Source organism: Cricetulus griseus, assembly GCF_003668045.3.
Source record: "Cricetulus griseus strain 17A/GY chromosome 1 unlocalized genomic scaffold, alternate assembly CriGri-PICRH-1.0 chr1_0, whole genome shotgun sequence".
Lineage (NCBI taxonomy): Eukaryota > Metazoa > Chordata > Mammalia > Rodentia > Cricetidae > Cricetulus > Cricetulus griseus.
In genome coordinates this window covers 26,008,969-26,023,403 of record NW_023276806.1, presented here as the reverse complement: position 1 = coordinate 26,023,403, position 14,435 = coordinate 26,008,969, and the positions used below count along the sequence as shown (strand labels likewise).

The following is a 14,435-nucleotide window of genomic DNA, read 5'->3' as shown; positions in this document are numbered from 1 at the left end:
AGTGTGTTCTTGTGTATGTGTATGCATGTGTGTATCTATGTGTGTTTGTGAGTCTCTGTGGGTGTGTCTGCGCACACACACAGAGACAGAGTCCTCTGGCGCTGGAGTTACAGGCAGTAATAAGCCACCTGACTCATGTGCTGCAATCAAGAGCAGGTTCTCTAGGAGAGCGGTACAAGCTCTTAACTGCTGAGCCACCTCTCCAGCCCCTGCCACGTGGTTCCCCCGCCCCAGGATTATAGCAGAGAGGGGCTTCCTATTGACACATAGAACATAACAAAAAAAACCAAACAAACGAGCAATATGCTGGGGGATAAAAGATAGCCTATTCAATAAATGGTGCTGTCACAATGGATATCCATTGCAGAACAAAATAAGATTTATCTCTCATTCAGAAGAAAAATCCATTCAAAACCCATCAAAGACCTTAATTTAAAATCTAAAATTTCCGAACAAAACTCCAATAGCATAAGAAGTGACCTTAAGATCCCAAAAACGGCACTGCATGAAATTAAAAATCTCTGCCCAGTAAAGGAAAGCATCAGTAGAGGGAAAAGAGCCTGAAGAATGGGATGAAATCTTTACCTAACTAAATTTCGGACGGGAGTTAAGAGAATTGCAACAGGTAAACTGCCACAGAGAACTGCACCAGGTAAACACAATCTTTCAGCTGGGTGCTAGGTGCCTGTCTTTGGGAGGCAGAGGCAGGTGGATCTCAGAGATAGAGCCCAACATCATCTACAGAGGGAGTTCCAGAATAGCCAGGGCTACACAGCAAAACTCTGTCTTGAAAAAACAAGAAAAAATAAAACAAAATTTTCCAATGAGAATATGAGCTAATGAACTGAATAGACAGTTCTCAAAAGAAGAAACAGAAATGGCCAATAAATATTTGAGAGGTCCTCACCGTCCTCAGCCATCAGGGAAATGCGTTTGAAGACCACTTTGAGATTTCATCTCTCCCTGATCAAAATGGCTATTATCAAGAAAACAAATAACAAAATGCTTCTCAGAATGGGTAGAAGGAGAAACCCTAAGTTACTGCTGGTGGGAAGATAAACAGGTAGAGCCACCACACTAAGAATCAAGGTAGGGCTGGAAAATGGCCTAGCAGGTAAGAGCACTTGCTGTGCAAGCAGGAGGACCTGTGTTGGATTCCCCAGGAAAATGAAAAGGCAAGGTGGGGGAGGGGATAAGAGAGAGAGGATTGCTGGGGCTTGCTGACCACCAGCCTAGCCCAAAGTTCACTGAGAGATACTATCTCAAGGTAATAAGACAGAGACAGAAAAGCACACCTGACATCATTCTCTGGCCTCTCTGTGCAACACACACACACACACACACACAAACACACACACACACACACACACACACACACACTATATAAGTCCTCCCAAAACCTAAAAACTAAAGTACCATAAGACCCAGCTGCACCATTCCTGGACATGTTTATTGGCACACTACTTAAAACAGTCAGGAAATAGAATCAGTATCAATGTTCATCAAAAAATAAATGGATAATGAAAATTGTAATGCATGTACACAATGGATCTTATTTAGCTGTAAAGAGAAATGAAATTAGCAAGAAAATATACACATTTAGAAGTTATTGTATTAAGTGAGATAAACTAGTCTCAAAAAACACCTATTACATGTTCTCTTTCTTATAATTCTTAGATTTTAATTTTTACATATGTGAAAGAGGTATAACATATATTATGATAGTAAACTGTCTTGTGCCCTTTGAGCTCACTGAGAAGGGCACATGACTTCTGTGACAGGTAGAAGAGAAAAACAAAACAGCTAGGAGTGAAACATATTGTACCCATGAGAATAGCTAGAAGGTAAATTATTTCCAACAAATGCTGCTAATACTTGTCTCATAATATAAAACACCTACATGGTGGCTAGACAGATGGCTCTTCATTTAAGAGTACTTGCTGCTCTTCCTGAGGACCCAAGTTCTGTTCTCAGCACCCATGTGTGGCATCTCAAACCTTCCAGTAACTGCATCATTCAAAATGACTCAGGGGAGGAAAATATAACAGAAACAACACCAAGAAAGGTTGCTTAATATATGTTATACCTCTTTCTTGACAAAGAAAGATGAATTCCTGAAAGAAAACGTGCAAATCCAGGAAAAATACAAAGGAATAAACACAAATTATTTTATATATTAAATGTCATTAAAATAATGGGCTGTGAATATAGCTCGGTTGACAGAGTGCTTGCCTAGCATACATGAAGCCCTAGTTTAGTTCCTCATTGTGTACTGGGTGTAGTGATACATGCCACTATTCCAATATTTGGAAGGCAGAGGCAGGAGGATCAGAAGTTTATAGTCATCCTCAGCTAGATAAGAAATCTACAGCTAGCCTAGGATATATGTGTCTCTGTTTCAAAACCATGTAATAGAAAACAATATGTGTTTTTACCTTATTTCCTAACAGTTTTCTAAGCTTATTATTACTGGATGTACGTGGTGTGAGTGTTTCAGCACAGGCATGCTTATGCTCAGACAAGTTTGTGAAGGTCAGGGGATGGCTTTCACACATCTGTTCTTTCCTTCCACTGTGGGTGCCATGGACGGAACTCAGTATGTCTTGCTCACACAGAGTACATGAATTTACTCGCTAAGCCTTTTCACTGGCCGGTTTGCTCTATTTTAAACCCAGTGCTCCTCTGTAGCATCAGACTTACTTAGTAATAGTCAAGTTGATATTTTACCTGATTACAGATGGGAAAAATCCTGTCAATTAGAAATGCTTTTGCTTTGATTAATCCCAATCAAGGAAATGGCATTTAAATTCATCTAAAATGAAATGCAAATCATCCTAGATGAATGGGGCCATCTGGACGACCTGAAGTCACCTTCATGCAGGTGAATCCAATTTGGGTTTTGCTTTCTTGAATTAAAAATCAAATACTCTTATTTTCTCTGTAGCATTTAACATTACTTTATATAAATATTATTTGTTTGTTTACTTGTTCATTTCTTCATTCCCCTAAGTAGAAATTAACTCCAATGACTTCTGGGATCTTAACTGCTTTGCTCTGCACTGCATTCCTAGTACTCAGAACAGCACAGCTCCCAACATAAACACTTTCAGGAATGCCTACAAAGAGAGTGTACCTCTATGAACTCTCAAAAATTTAAAATCATAAATACCAAATCTTTCAAAATGTATGACTACTCTAGAGACTGATGTTTATAGAATTAAAAGGGAAGAATCAGAGATAAATGAGACTAGAAATCACTCAACTAGGAAAAGATAGTCATAGGATATTTAAAATACCAATCAGTGCCTAAATGCTTCCCAAATCTGTATTTTTCCAAGATGATTAATTCTGAAATAATTTTAGTTGCTGTTCTTGTTTCATTTCACTTTTGAAACAAAAGGTTTCTTAAACAATTTCTCCATATTGTACAAACTCCGAATTTACAGACTTTCATTAGAAGTCTTTTTTCACCTTCCAATGGAGACATCTAAGACAGGGTGATATATAATGAGGATAAAGCCTGGTCTCTGGGTCCTTATTAGGGAAAAGGGGAACAAGCTTCAGAGCAGGAAAAATGCAGCTATAAAGAACCCACTGGAAGGATGCAAAAGCAAGCCTGCCTTGTACATTATGGCATTTTCACCTGGTTCCCCGCCACTACCTCCCAGAGGACTAGAAGATAGATAGATAGATAGATAGATAGATAGATAGATAGATACATACATACATACATACATACATACATACATACACACACACACACACACAAACTATTAGGAAAGAGAACATCACATGTAAATTATCCCATATCATTGAAAAGCAAGTAATTTTAGAGAGAAGATTCAAATGAGGGAAAAAAAATTCTGATTTGATAATGCTCAGTATAATGGTTAGTATTTTAATTGACAATTTCATTATAAAATACAGCTGAGAAGTATTTTTAATTTTTAGTCTTTTCTTAGTTTTTTAATCCTGGAATTAATAATATCATAAAGATAATTTTAATAGCAAAGTAAAGTTAACAATGGTATCAGTTACTAGCATTTTCATAACTCAAAATTAACCATAATTTTCTTCATTCCTTACATTGATCACATTACAGAGTATATTAATCAGTTTTTCATCACTATAACAAAATTACTGAGGGCTGGAGAGATGGCTCAGGGTTTAAGAGTGCCATCTGCTCTTCCAAAGGTACTGAGTTCAATTCCCAGCACCTACATGGTGGCTCATAACCATCTATAAAGAGATCAGGTGTCCTCTTCTGGGGTGTAAGAATAAATACATGCAGAACATGGTATATGTGATAAATAAATCTTTAAAAAAATTACTGAGATAATAAATTGCTGTGGAATAATCTTTTGGCACACTGTGAAGATGTGTTACTCAGACTGGTTTAATAAAAAGCTGAATGGCCAATAGCTAGGTAGGGTTTTGGGGGCAGAGAGGAAGGCAGAGTCACCAGTGCATGCAGAAGGAACAGACATGCAAGGAAAGAGGTAAAAGTCACGAGTTACTCGGCAACATGTAGATAAATAAAAATGGGTTAGTTTAAGTTATAAGAGCTAATTAGAAACAAGTCTAAGCTATCAGTCAAACTTTAAGAATTAATTAAGAAGTCTCCGTGTTGTTTATTTGGGAGCTGGATGGCAGGACAGAGAAAGACTAGCAACATAAACTTAGTAAGGAAAATGTCAACTTTGCCACACAGTTCCAGAGATTTCAGTCCATGGTCACTTGGCCCTATTATCTTGGACGTGTGGTGGCCCAGAACACTGGCAGGAAGGTACAGTGGAGGAGACCTATTCCCTTCATGCAAATAAAGAAGCTGAAAGAGACAGAGTGGCCAGAGTGCCTACATCCAGCTAACCAGCATACAGCCATTGCCAAGGCCGCCTTGCATAGGTCTCACCATCTCCCAGACATGTTACAGTCCAGGGAACAAGCCTTTAACACATGTACCTCTGGAGGGAAGACAACAAGAGCCTAATGACACAAAGGTCCTGTGACCTCCATTTTACACATTAGAGAACAGAAACTGTTAAGAATTTGCTTAGAACTATGACAGAGTAGGAAGCAGAACCAAATTCAGACCTAAGCAACTCAACAAACTGAAACTCATAGTAACACACGGACTCCAGACAATGGCTTACCAAAAAGTGATGAACACAGGGCAAAAGCACAATGTCCGCCAAGGTGAAGTACAGTCCTTCTGCAAACACGTGCTCCAGAGGCGGAAGGGCAGAGGCTTTTGCTTTCCTGATGTGAGAAGGCTCCCTGTTGGTATCAGCTGTGTCTTGCATTGTGAGCTTTGAGAATGCCACCTTTAGTTCCAGACTCTTGGACGAGCCAGACAACTCTTTGGATGGTTTCTGTGCACCAGCCTTGCCCTTTGCTTTTCCCTTGCCAGAGGGAGGCTCAACTCCAGCAGTCTTCTGTTGCTTTAGCTTCTGTCTACGGAGTTTGTCATCATTGTGTACTCTGACAGGCTCACTGAGCTTTCTCTCAAGCTGTAGGATTTCTTCAGGGATAGCTGGGGACTGGTCAGAAGACTCTTGGAGAAAATTCTCAACAGCCAAAGGGATGGTGAGTTCACATAGCCTGGTCCACTCACTGACCTACAAGACAATCAAGACATGAGCCATTCTCTCCTCTCCAATATCCTGTTAGTTGGGAAATAAGAGTGACTTAAGGCTGAGAGATAATGATTCAGCCATTAAAGGCTAGGCTCAAAACTAAAAATATAATGGTTTAAATAAATTAAGTGATGGGCTATAACATCCTTGGCTTGACTTCTGTGCTGGATCAGAAAACACATTACAATGTTTCAAAAGTGGAGACCTTAATGATGCAGCTTCTGCAATTCTGTATCATCCTACTGAATAAATCACTGCCTCCCATGGGGGTTTGAGTGACAACAGACTCACTATTTGAATACTTGGTCCAGTTTGTTGGAGCTGTTTGGGAAGGATTAGGAAGTATGGCCTTGCTGGAGATGTGACAGGCATGAAAGACTTTGGACTAGGAAAGCAGTTGAATGCTAGAAGACGTGCTCAAGGGGCCGTCCTAGTAGGAGCTTGGAAGACCATAGTGCTGAGAACAATGGAGCCCATAGAGACCCCAGCTCAAGAGAAACAATATCAGCCACCAGTCTAGAAACCATTCTTGTGATGCTTTGGCAAAGAAATGTGGCTGCTTTTTGCCTGTGTCCTAAGAATCTGCCTGTGGCTAAATTAAAAAGGAATGAACTAATTTCCTTGGCTGAGGAGACTTCAAGACAGCCTAATATTGACTGTCCTATGGTTGGTTATTAGTATCACTCTTATGCAGATCTAAAGTAAAAAAGAAAGAGCGATACAAAAGGAAATACAAAATGTACAGATGGAAGGGAAAAAGAGCACCAGGAAATGGAACAAGTTAACCTTGGAGCCAAGGTTTGTTTGTGCTCAATAAGGACAGGCCCTAGGCAAAATAGAGTAAAAGGAGGGGTCACCTCAGGACAAGAGCCTACCCAGTTACACTTCCAACTTGTACAAGGAAAATGCTTGAGGGATTTCCTGCTGCTACAAAGCAACAACAAAAAAGCTTCTATAAATGAAAGTCAAGGAGGGAGCCAAGCTCCAACCCAAGTGGACAGCGTATGGTCTGGCTTTAGAGTTAGGACAGATACAAGAATTAAGGGATTACAAAATCTTGCTCCACGGGTAAGGAGCACTGCTGAGGCCAGGTGTAAGGCAATCAAGTCCCTGCATGGTAGCCTCAAGAGGCCACTGCATAAAGCTGGGAAAATGAAGCCTGAATTGTGCTGGGGACCCCAGGATACCACAGCCAAGAGATATCTGTCATAGAATGCTACAGATGGGGTGGAACCAGGCCAAGAGAAAGAAGTGTGTTGCAATCAGCTAGGTCCAAATAGTGGAGCCATCTAAGCCCTCTGATTTCAGACATGGAGCTACAGTATCTAGGGTTGGTCCTTTAGGATTTCAGTCTTACACTGGTCCAATATTTCCTAACTCCCTTTTGGAATGTTAATATTACTTAAATGTCATTGTATGTTGGAAGTATGTAATTTGCTTTTTGATTTCACATGTGGTTACAATTAAAAGATTGCCTGAAGTGTCAGAAGAAACTTTAGACTTTGAAACAGTATTGAACAGTGCTGAAAGATATGGGGACTTTTGAAGATGAACTAAATGCATTTCACAATTCACAGGCCACTAGCCTGTAGAGGCTATCAAGTAGAACGTGGTGGTTTAAGTGAGAATAAGCCCACACAGGCTCATATATTTAAATACTTGATCCCCACTTGGTGGAACTGTCTGGGAAGGCTTAAGAGGCACGGCCTTGTTGGAGGAAATGTGGCTCTTGAACAGTTTTGAGATTTTGAAAATCTCAAGCCATTCTCTGTACATACTCTGCCTTGAGGGTGTGTCTGAAGATGAGATCCCAACTACTGTTTCAGCAACATGCCTGCCTGCTGCCACACTCTCTGCCATGATGGCCATGAACTCTAATGCCCCAAAACTAACCCTCCAAAAAACTCAGTCTTCTATAAGTTGCTATGGTGAGATACTGTTTATGATTTATTAAAGCTTGCCTGAGGATTCAGAAAGCAAAGTAAGCCACAGGCCAAAGAAACCAGGCACACACCTTTAATTCCAGCAGTCAGAAGCTAGGAGGTGGTGGTACACACCTTTAATCCTAGGACTCAGGATTAAGAGATAGACAGATCTCTGAGTCCAAGGCCACCCAGAGCTACACTAGAGTGAATCAGTCTAAAAGAGAATTATATCTCTTTAATCCCAACATTAGGAAGTACATAAGACAGAAGCAAGGTCTCAGAGTGGCATTCATTCTCCTGCAAGACTGAGGAGAGGCAGCAGTTTGAGACTTGGAGTAGCTCATTTGTGAATCAGTCCTTTCAGCCTGAGCTAGAGGTGAGAGCTATTGGCTAGCTGCTTTGTTTTTTCTGATATTCAGGATGACACTTTAGCCCCAATATCAGTCTCTGGGTCTTTTATTTTTCGTGTTACAAGTTGCTTGGGCATGGCATCTTATCACAACAATAGGAAAGTAACTAAATCACCCCAAAAGCCTTTAAAACTCCCCATGGCTTACAAGGCACTATGACTTCAGCTCTTACATTATATGGACATATCTTTTAAAGACCCTCAATATAAAAGGGGAGCATTATTTCAAAACAATGTGTCTAAACTTCATAAAAACATCTGAAATTCTTATTGTTTAGTATTGCCCCGTAATGATGACACATCTAAAGAAACCTTTTGACTCTCTGATAAGAAGTTACAATCATGTTGGAGTGAATGTTATTACTTATAGCTTTAAAAAACCAAGAGACCATATACTTACTTCAGCACAGGCTTTAAGACAAGTCTTTTTAAAACCCAGAAGTTCCAAAATTTCCTTTCTTGACGGCTTAGCTTCATAGGATTTCTGGATTATGTGTCTCAGAACAACGGCAAGTCCTGCTCTACAGAAAACATCTGATTTTTCTACCACCGCAGGCAAGCAGCAATTCTGGACTATCGGTGGGACATCCTGTCTTGAAATGACCTGTATGTCCACATCCTGGGACAGTGCCTCTCTTAGGAGTGAAGTGTCTGTGTTTTCTTCAGTAAATACTAAGTAGACATTAAAGACCTTGCAGTCACAGTAAGATAATAAAAACAGAGCTACAGACGTGTGGAGAGGAAAGATGCACCCTTCTGTTTGGTGAGAGTACTCCAGGTACAGAGACTCTGCCGTAGGACTCTTCTTAATGCCTTTCATTTTTTTCTTTTCATTGGACACCTATAACAAAAACCAAGATGGTTAGAGGCCTTCAGATATAACAGTTTAGAAGCTAAAAAATTAAGTGTTTTCAAAATATCAGCCAAGAATTTTTACTTCAAGGATGAATGGCTTCCGAAAGAAAATTTTTCCCCATTCTGCATGATTAAACATTTTCAGTGTTTCTAAATGATTCTAAGATGAGTAACCTTGGTGTTCTGTTAATCAGGATCTCTCTGAAGTATAAATACTACACCATCTCAATGACTTCTGAGTCACCATCACTTCTAAATTATATCAGTTGCCTCTGCCTCTCCCTGTCCCCATGAAGTTCTGCCACTCATCCTGTAGTATCTTTCCACCCTACTGAAATCAGTCAGGCCTTCCACACTGCCTACACAGATCCTAATGTAATTATTCTGCCTCGAGTTCATCTCATTGTTTTTCATTGCTTACTGCTTCCCCCAAAGTGAATTAAGATTCTCCCAAACTCTATCTACAATCCAACCACAAGATCTTCATACTCGGTATTTCTGGAACACAGAGCTCTGCCTATAATAATAGGTAGCATCTTACTGAGATCCTTGGCTACTTTTTATATTATAAACCCCAACCAACATACTCCCTTCACTTTGCCTTCTAAGCTGTAATTCCTCCTCAGCACTTGGTACCATTATAATACACTATTTTTTCAATATGCCATTTGTCTGTTAGATGATTTGAATATCCTGAAAGAGTATTTTGTGAACTATTACACTTAAAATAGGGCCTGCTAAATATCCGTATTAAAAAATATTTGCTGAAGGGATGCATGTATGAGTATACACACTGGTTGATTTAAAGACGCATATCTTGAGGCCAAATCAGTTCTTTAAGGTTTTTGTCAATGATGACTTTTTGCTTTTGAGTTAACCACATTCTAATCCATAAACCACAATTCAAAAACGAACGCTAGATGGCACTCTTTAAAAGCATTTAGAATTATGTAACCAGAAGGTGTAATAGGAAAAAAAAAATATATGTGCATGTGTGTATGTGTGTGTGTGTGTGTGTGTGTGTGTGTGTGTGTGTGAGGGGTGCCTGTGCATTTGTAGAAATTACAAAAGAACCATGAAAAAGGCATTTATAAACTTGATTCACTTTGAGTACTTACTACTGTGAAATGTCAACAAAATAAAATAGAAATACTTTCCCAGGGTGAAATCAGAAAAATGAATGAGCTGTCCAGAGAAAATGCAAAGTACAACTGATTTCTTAGTGTTTTTTTCAATACCAACATTGGTGGGTTTTCTTCTCTCCCTCTTTGAGATCAAAATGTTGGTTAACAATTGTGGAGTTGAAAAAAATTACTCTCCTTAGCCAGGCGCTGGTGGCACAAACCTTTAATCCCAGCACTCGGGAGGCAGAGGCAGGTGGATCTCTGTGAGTTCAAGGACAGCCTGATCTACAGAGCAAGTTCCGGGACAGTCTCCAAAGCAATACAGAGAAACCCTGTCTCGAAAAACAAAATCAAATTACTCTCCCTGGGCAATTTCTCATTACTAGTAAAACTGTTAAATATCAAACAATTAGTAAACTTGTACAAATCTGTTGGGTGCTATGGCTTGCACTGTGTTTTCAGGAGTAGAACATAGTTTTGACTTAAAGTTCATAAATATCAAGCAAAAAGAAATTCCTTTTCCCTTTTGTTTTTCTTGACAATTCCCTAGCTACACATGAACTTTAAGACAGACACTCCAGAGTCAATTTCAGGGTCCCCAAGGTTTCTAGAGCACAACTTGCATTGCCTCATAGAGTTTTGTCAAGCACAGACCTGTCATTTGCTTTCTCAATTCTGGCATACGCCATACTGCGGTCATTGAAGGAAATGGCAAAACAGCAGACAAAAACATAAAGCCTCAGGCACCAATAGCATGTGCATCTATCTCTTATGTCAACACAATTGGGAATTTGCAGGAGAAATAAGTAGGTTAAAAGACAATATTAAAGCTTCAGTCTCATTACGTAGAAATCTTCAAGGGTATGTTTTAAAATGGTTGTTTTAAGTAACAGGTATAATACTTAGCCAACTAGACATTTTGTATTTAATTTAAAAAAAGGCTAAGGTGTAGCTCAGTGGCAGAACACTGGCCTAGTATATATAATCCCTAAAACCAGAAAAAGCAACCGCAAAACCTGAAGAAATATCGAAAGTTCTCTATTACTCTGAGTAAATCTGATTTTATGCTGTTTTCCCCCTTCCTTTTAAATTATGGCTCTTGACTGATTTCAAAACCCATCATCATTACAGATAGTCTGTTGTGTGATATGTTGATTGCATTCTGACAATAAAGTTTATTTTGAATCAGAGGGCAAAATTAACCATAGAGGTTTCAGAAGACTGAGAAGTAGTAAGCCAGGACTTAGCAAGGATCTCAGCCCTTTAGGAGGAAGGAAGAGACAGGAAGTCACTGGTAGCTGCTCCAAAGCTTGTCTGATCATTCAGTTTCTTACCACAAAATCTGACTCCCAATTTTTATCGATAAAGAATAATTAGTTAAATGCCTCAGAAGTCACATTTCAACAGTACTATTCTATGTGCTCTGCAGTGCCAGTGGCTTTAAATATTGCTTGACTCCTGCATTTATTTCAGGCACATTGTGCCTGAGCTCCAGGCTCCCTAACAATTCAACTGGCTTTTCCTAAATCTGTTCCTTTTCTTTACTGACCCCGTTGCTGATCAAACAGCAACATTATTCCCCTACCTCAGAGACTCAAGCCCCAAGTAAACCCCCTTATCTCTCATATCTTGCTATCTCCTCCTGAAACAGAACCTAAATCTAGTTCCTTAGCATCTCCTACTACCACTTTAATCGAGGTCATCACCAGCCTATAGAAGTGAATCATCTCATCCCCCACTTCCCACACAGGTGAGTTCTCCAACCATCATCCTTCAAAACATGTGCCCTGCACAGTGTTACCCAGCAGTCTCTCCGCACACTTAGAATGAACAGTGTGAACAAATGTGACCCTCTCTTTAGTCTCTGACTTCATTTAATATCCTTTCTCATTGCTCCCACCAATACTTCTTCCTGTTCCTCAAAGGGGCCAGAACCCCCTACATGAAAACTTTTGTGTTTGGCTGTTCATTTTCCCTTCCTCATGTCACTGGCTTCTCTGGCACATATTATCTCAAGAAACCTTCCCTGACCACATGACTGGAAACACACTCCCATCACTCCTTAGCTTGTTACCCAACATTCTTTTCCTTGTTAGCATATCACATGACACCTTTAATGATTAATAATACTCAAGCTTTAGTTTATGGGATGAATAAAGACAATGAAATATACACATGATTACCAACGACAGAACAAGAATACTATCGAGGACCTCAGTCTGATACATCAGCCTCATTTACTGACACCATTTTCTCTTCTAACTTAATCTAGGCTAAGTGTAAATAAAAATGAAAAAATAAATCCACCTCCATGAGCTGACTCAGGATGAATGTAACTGGAGTCCATCCAAGCATGTGAACAAGGAAACAAGACATAAATACTGATATTCAGACAAAAAAACTAGGAACCTTAACTACTAGAGTCTACACACATGTCTAGTGATAGGTAAAAGCCCAGACTCTTGAACAAACAAACTGGGCTTAAACACTGGTTCTGTCTGATTCTTAGGAGCTATACAATTTTCCTTCATCTTAGTTTTCTCAGTTCTGAAATGAGGACAGTAATAGCAGCACCTTCCATATGGTGTGCTATGGTAACAGACAAGGATGTGTTACATAGGATGCCCCTAAGTAAATGCTAGCTACTTTGTTTCAGGTAGTGCTACAGATCAAAGCCCAGGCCTCACATGTGTCCGGTAAGCACTCTGCCACGAAGTTACACCTCAGCCCCTACTATCCATTATAATTTAGTCACAAATGATTTACCTAGTGACGCAATTAAAATCTTAATGGGGAAAATTCAACTTATGCTTTTTATTTCCAAATTTCTTGCCAGGAAACGTGTGGACTATGTTGAACGGCAAAGTACTGTTTTCCACAAACACTGAAAATTTGGAACTGAGGTTTAAAACCAAGGAGTCATAAAATGGTGGAATATAAGTGGAAAGTTAAGTCAGTATACACCTTAGCAGACTGTATTATACAAAATTAAGTTTGGCATAGTTTAGTATGAGTATTTGCATGTTTCTCTCAAATACTGAAATCTGTTTATACCTGTTCAACTTCTCTCCATCAGAAAATGTTCACTATATTGAATGGCGGTATTGCTCATGCTTTCACTTCTCACAAAGCAGCACTAGTCAGTTACAAACCCCACAGTACTCTATAGAATACAGATTTTTAGAAATGCTTCTTCACAGATAGCTAGCTAACTACCTTTAACTAAAAGCCAAAAAGAGAAATGCAGCTTTTAGAGTTCATTATATTATGCAACTTGTAGGATGATTGGTCCCAGGCAATTAGCCCCTCATTAAAATAGCTATTACCAGGGCAATAAATATTTATGAAATAAGACAAGTTTGGTAGTGAAATGCTTACTGAAATCTTAGTTACAGAAGTAGTACTTTATCTCTCTGGAGATGCAAAGACTTGTCTGTTGCTATGGAGTCATAATGCTTGCAGCTAAATCTGACCTGTGGTAAACACGGATTGACAGCATGAAATGTAAACATGTTGAAAGGATCAACAAGCCTGAAATAAAAATGCTGAATTATCTCGGCAAACAATACTTATTGTATCTTACAAAGCTTAAACTCCTGTATCCCAAGAAGTGATCACAGCAGAATCCCGGGAAGTTACTTTGGATTTAAGGATAAAAACACATACCAGGTAACTACAGATGTGGCACCTGGTTAGTCCCAGATGTTTTAATGTCTGCTAAATTACTGCTATTAGTAAGACCAACTGGATTGTATGTGCTTATTTCAAGCCATGTGTTGCTGAAATAACACCTAGAAAGCATAACAGGTTTAAAACCATTCTTTATAGGTCCACAACCACAAAAGCTTTTAGATTTGTTTAAAGTGAGCAAATACATAGAAGCAATCTTTCCACTTTTCCCCTCCCCACTGTATACGACTGCATCCTATCTTCCCTTCCTAGAAAGCCCACCTCCCCAAGGTCCCTTACTAATTTAAATAACAATTTAAATAATTAATAGTAATAATAATAATAACATAAAGCAATGTTCAAACCTCAGTCTTATTTGAAGTTAGGCCTCTTAAAATGAAGCCTCCGTGTACAAATGAAATACAATTTTAAGTAATTCGAATACTTAAGGCAATCATTTTCGTAGGGTGTGCTCCCACAATGCAATTATTAAAAAAAAAAAAACATCATATAGCTTAACGCTTGATCTAGTAAATATGACGGCATATCAGCTGTTGTATTATAACAGTTTATTCTCGTGGCATTTCAACGACCATATTTACAGGTTTAAAACCATCACTAGTTCCTTGCTGGTTTTGGTATTCTTCCCTTTAAAACACCCTTTCTGTAGAAAAGCACAAGAAAAACCTGACAAACGCCACATTCCTTGCAATATTTTGGCAGGAGATGCATTAGTCTGTCTTTCCTTGACCGTAAGGACTCTATGACAAGTAATTTGTGGATGGACACGGCTCGGGGAAAGGAGGGGGGGGTCATA

At 39.2% G+C, this 14,435-nt stretch overlaps 1 protein-coding gene across 6 annotated transcripts in view; it reads right to left on the bottom strand.

Annotated features, from left to right (window-relative positions):
• LOC100755927 (glutathione S-transferase C-terminal domain-containing protein) overlaps window positions 1-14,435 on the bottom strand; it is a 99,071-nt gene that overhangs the window by 83,611 nt on the left and 1,025 nt on the right. For 4 of the 6 annotated variants that reach the window (XM_035452043.1, XM_035452042.1, XM_027395737.2 and 1 more), the window contains exons 2-3: window positions 8,371-8,811; window positions 5,154-5,618 (exon numbers count right to left, since the gene is read on the bottom strand). In XM_035452043.1, the coding sequence (XP_035307934.1) occupies window positions 5,154-5,618; window positions 8,371-8,790 (885 nt within the window). In that variant the 5' untranslated portion in view covers window positions 8,791-8,811. Of the gene's footprint in view, window positions 1-5,153; window positions 5,619-8,370; window positions 8,812-13,327; window positions 13,423-14,435 lie in introns of all 6 variants that reach the window. The other 2 variants (XM_035452041.1, XM_027395739.2) reach the window with 1 other exon arrangement.